Here is a 6,907-nt window from a genome sequence, read left to right on the forward strand (position 1 = left end):
CCTGTAAAATGGAATAAGGTTAGGGTTAACCCCCCCCCCGCTCCAAAAATAGAATTGATTTAGTTAAAGATCCCTCCTCGTAAAATGGAATAGGTTTAGGGTTAAACACCCCGCTCTAAAAAAGGAATAGGGTTCACACACCCCTGCTCTAAAATGGAATAGTCCTGCTCCTCAATTTATGCAAATGAGGGTCACGCGGTACCGAATGCAGGCTTCTGATTGGTCGAGAGCCTCCCAAATAAGGCAAAAATGTCCTGGTCAGACCCTATGCACTACTCTTCCCACGGTCTCTGGCAGAGGCAATAGAGTTGATCGTCGTCGTCCGCCTCTCCGTCGTCCGCGGTAGAGGGATTTCGCTCGAATTCAGCGATCCATTTCGGCAATTCACGGTCTTGACAAGGTTTAAGTTTGTCATGGTGGGTCACCATGACTGCATTTCGTAGACGTACGCGAAACGCGTACGGTGCGAGGACTTCTATGATGATTCCTGGACCTTTCCAGGGTGAGCGTAATTTCGCGCTCTTTCCCTTAGCCACTGTTTGGTCCAGTACGTAGACTTTATCACCCGCAGAGTAGGGGCGTTCTAGGAGTTTAAGATCATAATTCCTTTTATTCCCCCTCTGCATTGCTTTGAGATGGGTTCTGGCGGTATGGTGCGCCAGTCGCATATTCGCTGTCAAGCGGATTGGATATGAGACCTGGTCGGAGCTAGCACCCCTCAGGTCTGACCCGAACATAAGATCTGGAGGGGTCGTGACTTCACGACCAAGCATCATCATATTAGGAGTACAATTCGTACTGCGGGAAACTGTTGCCCGAATTGCACTAGTGATTTGAGGTAGGAATTTATCCCTGTCTTTCTGTTTCTTACCTACAAAACACCTAACAGCGTTCATTACTGTAAGATTATAACGTTCGATCTGTCCATTAGCGGAAGGCCGGTATGGGGTGGTGTGAGTTTTCTTAATACGAAGCAGTTTGCACAGCTCCGAGAATAGGTTACTTTCAAAATTTGCGCCCTGGTCCGAATGCAATTACAATGGCATCCCAAAGCGTGAAAAGAACTCTCGAACCAACACCTCGGCGGTAACTTGCGCCGTTTGTGAAGGAACTGGGTAGGCTTCCATCCACTTAGTAAATTGGTCCACCACCATTAGGATATACAAGTTTCCCTGGTTAGACTGGGGGAAAGGGCCTGCAAAATCTATGTGAACCCTCTCCATAGAAGCGCCAGCATGAAAATTAATTTGCTAGTAACGCCCCTTCTTCCCACCTTTCTTATTTCGGTTGCAGCTCTCACAACCTACTACATAGCGCTCTATTTCAGCAGCCATACCGTGCCAATAGAAGCGCTGCTTAAGGTGTAATTTGGTGCGTTTCACACTTTGGTGGCCTGCCGATGGGGTATCATGATACGTTCGCAGAGCCACGTCAATTAGACTACGAGGTAGGAGTAGACGTTCGCTATTCCCGTGTTTATCAGTTAAATAGGCAAGATCATCCTGAAGCCGAATGATATCTTTGCTAAGCCAGTAATCCTTAGCAGCTGGACTAAGAGCAAATAATTCAGCTTCGGATGGCGCCACGCCATCGTTTAACCAAGTTAAAGTGGGGACCAAATCTACATCCCCTGCTTGAGCATCTATAATTTCCTGAGAGGAAAACCCCCAACAGGATTGAGTAGGTTGGCGAATATCCGCCATGTTCACTCGATGTGTCTCAAGTGAAGGTTGGGAAGCTGGTGCAGACGTCAGTGGAACTACATCGTCTACATCCTCCATAAACGGAGCCCACTGTTCATGCGCCCGCTTGCAATACTTACACCCCCCACAGGGCAATTCTTCAAGTCGAACCCCATATTTAGAATGGTTCTCACCCTCTGGCGCACGCGAAAGCGCGTCCGCATTCACATGACGTTTCCCCGGCCGATGTTGTACGACCATGACATACTGGCTCAGCTCCTCCATCCATCGAGCAAGCTGGCCCTGAGGTTCTTTGAATCTAAGAAGCCAGGTGAGACTATTATGGTCGGTTCGCACAGTTAGCTACGTGAATTTCTGCTTGTTTTAAAACCTTTTTTTAGTTTGAATGACTGACCAATCTATAGGCTAAATGTTGATACCAACATCATACAAATCCATTGACTAAATCAAGAGTTATGAGCATAAATGTTACCCCCTACCCCAAAAAGTGTTGTTGATTACAAATTTCTCGGATCATAACATTGACAATAGTACATAATGCATTTTATTTTTTTTCTTGTTAACCCCAATTTTTGTATTCCATACGTCAGTAACTACAAGAAAAACACAATTTGTATCAAATACATCCAAAATTAGACATATGACACTGAAGTTTATTGATATTTTATGCAAAAATTTGAATTTTAGAAAAAGGTCGATGACCTTTTGACCACTAGTGACGTTAATAATTGTCGGATTAATTTTATTAAAACTGCATATGATTAAGAAACATATATGCTACACATTGCTACCAAAATATTATTGATGGGATTTTTAAATCACAGGTTATGGGCATAAAAGTTACCCCTCTCCCCCGAAAAAAAAGTATTGACCATAAAACACTAACGACCATTACAAATGACGCGAGTAATACAATGCATCCCTACATTTTTCTTGTTAACATCAATTTCTTTGTTCTATATGCCCGTGGGAACAAAATGATACCAAGGAAGTTGAACTATGGCGGGGAGTACCGCGGCGTACTCATTTTCACAAAGCATTGCATACCCTCTAGTCATTGGTTCGAAGGTCCATTAGTCCGACGGTCCATTGGTCCGTAGGTCCATTGGACCGAAGGTCCATTAGTCCGAAGTTCCATTGGTCCGAAGGTCCATTAGTCCGAAGATCCATTGGTCCGAAGGTCCATTGGTCCGAAGGTCCAATATGATCACGAACCCCCCAACCAACTCTACCACCAAAAAAAAAAAATTCTGGATACACCACTGCGGGCGCTATATTTTTTAATAAACGCCTCTCACTTAAATTCATAATATTTTGTACAGAGTTAATTGACTTAAATTAAAACAATGCTACATTTTTCATTGCAAATTTTTTAGTGAATGATTATATAAATATTGTTATTTAAATATTTGTATAGTTGGTTGGCGTTTTAATACCCAAATACTCTTTGTCATCGTCGCCAACATCCTTATCATCATTATAATCGTCAACATCATTCGGCACCTTTGTTAACATTATCAGCAGAGAGGATCCAGAAGAAAAATGCTAGTAGGGGATAAAAGTATCAAAAAGGTTTTTAACATGAAATGAGAGAACCGGGGGTTTTGATAAAAAGTATATCTTAGCTCTAGTATTGCATTCTAATCGGTGGCGTAACAGGCAGGGGGGCAAGGGAGGCAGAGTGCCCCCCTCCCTAACGGATTTTTACCGGGCTGAAACCGTCGTACCGGGCTGAGTAAGAAGAGGAAAGAAAGAAAGAGGGGAGAGGGAGGGAAAGAGAAAGAAGGGGAAAGAAAAGGAGAGGAAAAAGGAAAAGAAAAATATAATAGAAGAGAAATATAAAGACAAGAATTAAAGGGAATATATCATATGACTACATATCAGCTGTCTCTTATACACATCTAGATGTGTATAAGAGACAGCTACTTCCATTTTCTCAATATTTTCGCACCTCAGCCCTTAACATGTTGGGTCTGAGGTAATGTGGGCTGTCGCGCACCCATGGAAGCAGATCATGCGGGAAGGACACCCCTCACTTTTCGTGAGTCAAGAAGATTAGCTGGAAAATTGTTGAAATAAAATGCATAAATGACCTTAACGAAAAAGAGCGCTCTACAGAGTACAGTACATCTTATTTTATAGCAAGATACCGGTATCTCTGCCCACAAACATCTGAATAACCTATAATACTAGACCCGAGTGCATGTGCCTTTATTATAATTTGAGAAGCTGAAAAAAAGTGTGCAAAAATAAGATTTCGACATGTGAACAGGGAAAGATTTAGAGGGGGGGGGGGTGGTGCGGCCCGGCCCCGGTCCCCCATTTTGGAAGGGGAAAAAAAAGGAAAGGAAGAAAAAGAAAATAATGATCACCCAAAACGCTTCTGATGTCATTTTCAGGCGTCTAAAACGCACAAATTTCGCGGGGGCATGCCCCCGGACCCCCTTGATAATGCTATCTCGTTCGGCCCAAATTTCGCCCCACCTTCCGGCCCCCACTTTTGGACATCTCTGGATCCGCCCCACACGAAGTAGTATTAGTAGTAGTAGTATTAGATCGATGATGATGAATATTACTATAATATAAGAATGTCATATCCGCAGTACAAATTCCCTGAATTTTAACACCTCAGCCCCAAATATGTTTTATTTTTCATGGTACATCACACATTAGACCTCAAATTTTCTCACCTGAGCCCTAACCATTGTAGGGCCTGAGGTAAATGTGGCATACGGATTTGAGGTAGGTCAAATAAATTAAATACATCAAAGAAACTGTTTCTTTAGTTTTATTTTCTATGGTACATCACTCATAAGACCAACCTTGCAAATTCCACGGCTAACAAAGGCTTCTTTGCTGTTGCACCGTATATTTGGAATAAACTCCCTTGTGAAATCAGACAGGCCCCTACTTTAAATAAATTTAATTCGGCCCTCAAGACGCACCTTTTCAATAATTCTTCGTGATTAAGCGCTGTTAGACCCTGCAGATGCCTCGTGTTTTCTGTTTGTTACACCTGCGTAATGAGCGCTATATAAATGTTCATATTATTATTATTATTTATTATTATATTAATTAGAAAATTCCTGATTAAAAATCTTCATCTATAGGCCTACTATTGATGTTGTGATGATGATGAGTTTTACTGTACAAATGTGTCATTCCCGGCCATCTAAGCTAGTGCTTTCTCAAATTACCTCACCTCAGCCCCAAACATGGTGGGGCTGAGGTGGTTGTTGACTCACATCATTGAAGTAGGTAAAATAAATACATCAAAGAGAATGTTTTAAAGTTTTATTTTCTATGGTATAACATCACACATACTAATTAGATCTCTGTGGTTCCCGAAAATCGCTGCATCCGCCCCAGGATAGCCATTTATATAGCCATATTGGGAACCTAACCAGGGGGGGGGGGGACTTCACGCCCCCCGGCGAGGTTCCTCGCTTCAGAACACTTGTCCCCCCAAATAATATCACGGACCCACACTTCCCCCTCCCCCTACAGAAATATTCTGGCTACGCCACTGAGTAGGGTGAAGAAAAGATTAACTCATACGTGAAATAGGTATGCCGGAACCAAGTTTTCAAATTGTGAAAGAATTGCATTGCTCAGCCGAAGGTAATGCATAATGATGTAGCGGAACCAAATATCAAAATACAAGAACATTTAAACAAACACAAGAAAAACACAACGAAAAATTGTGTAGGTATTGTTATCTGTAGGCCTATAATTATTTTTAGAGCGCTATTACGGCAGTAGAGATTTTATGAAAAAAAATTAGGGTCGCATTATGGGATACTGGTGGATTTTTACTATCATTTTGTTTTAATTATTACTGGAAAACGAAGTGTATACAATCAACTTTAATGTTCTTTTCTCTTTCTCTTTCTCCCCCTCCCCTCTCTCTCCCTCACCCTCTCCCCTCTCTCTCCTCTCACTCTCTCCCTCTCCCTCTCCCTCTTTCTGTTTCTTTCTTTATTTCTTTTTTTCGCTTTTTTTATTTTCGGGGTGGGGGCTAAAGCCCGTTTAGCCCCGCTCTGAATCCGCGGCTTATCAGTCATTATTAAACAAGAGAAGAAGAAAAAAAAAAACACAGGTTATTTCTAACAAATATGGTTGATATAATATAATGTCTGTTATAGCTTTCTTAATTATTAAAATGCTATTTCATTCCATAGTTATAGTCTGCTGTTAACGTTCACACAGTTTTTATCCTAGGTACGACATTCTTTTTGGTGCGTACATTCTTAATAAAATGATGAAGCTAATAAAGATTCTATTCAAAGAAAATAATGTGCAGTTTTAGATGATTCAGTCGAGTCAGAATTGAGGGAAAAGTAACCAGAGGACAGAATATATGAATACCCATAGTACACATAGTGCTTTCTATCTTCGTCAAATATATTCATTTATTTAATAGAATACCATTTTTAATGTGAAGTTATATACCACCTTGCCTATCAAGTCTACAGATTTCATGAACTTCGATTAACACTTCATTGTTTTCAATATTATCACCAGTAAATTACGGGATTTTGTACACAATAACTGGATCGGCGGGATTTGGTAAAATTACGGGATTTTCTAAAGCCTGTTTAGTTTCAGCCAGCCACGATGGTCCTCCGGTGATAATCGTTATTGATCCTACAGAAATTTTACAAACAAATTTCCTCCGATCCCGATATTATGTAAAAAAACCCCAGTAATTATAAACAAAATCCAGACGACCCAGAAATTGCGTAAAAAATCCCGCCGATCCTGACTTCTCGGATCCCCGAAAATCCCGTAATTTTATCAAATCCGGCCGATCCAGTTATTGCGTACAAAATCCCGTAATTTTGCAAATGAATTCCCGCCCATCCCGAGGAATCTGAACAAAATTCCGGCGGATGGGGTCATTCTGATGGAATCTCACTGAATCCCGATTTCATCTTTGATAGGGTATCTGTCATCCATATGTGATTTTGTGTGATTGTCACTATGGTGCTTGTTTCTATTTATGAAATATGGTACCGCGGTCTTATTGCTGTCTCTTATACACATCTAGATGTGTATAAGAGACAGAAATTGGACTGGTTAAGCCCTCCTCCTCCTCCCAAGTTTAGGGAAAAAATGTTCACGCTCTTGTTTTCATTGTGATAAGGTCAAAAATTTTATGATCACGACCCCCCCCCCCACACACAAAAACCCCCCCCACCCCC

General features: G+C 41.4%; 1 protein-coding gene across 1 annotated transcript; it reads right to left on the reverse strand.

Annotated features, from left to right (window-relative positions):
• Positions 1–272: 272 nt before the first annotated feature.
• LOC117100726 lies at positions 273–896 on the reverse strand. The gene has a single exon (XM_033240518.1). It carries the CDS (start codon positions 894–896, stop codon positions 273–275), a length of 624 nt encoding a protein of 207 aa, XP_033096409.1.
• Between the last annotated feature and the right edge of the window lie 6,011 nt (positions 897–6,907).

This window comes from Anneissia japonica, unplaced genomic scaffold, assembly GCF_011630105.1.
Source record: "Anneissia japonica isolate Jap-2015-1 unplaced genomic scaffold, ASM1163010v1 scaffold1430_len515961_cov162, whole genome shotgun sequence".
NCBI classification, from domain to species: domain Eukaryota; kingdom Metazoa; phylum Echinodermata; class Crinoidea; order Comatulida; family Comatulidae; genus Anneissia; species Anneissia japonica.

Excerpts from the sequence above, each read along its gene's own strand:
- LOC117100726 (XM_033240518.1), bottom strand. The coding sequence starts at position 896 with ATGAACGCTGTTAGGTGTTTTGTAGGTAAGAAACAGAAAGACAGGGAT.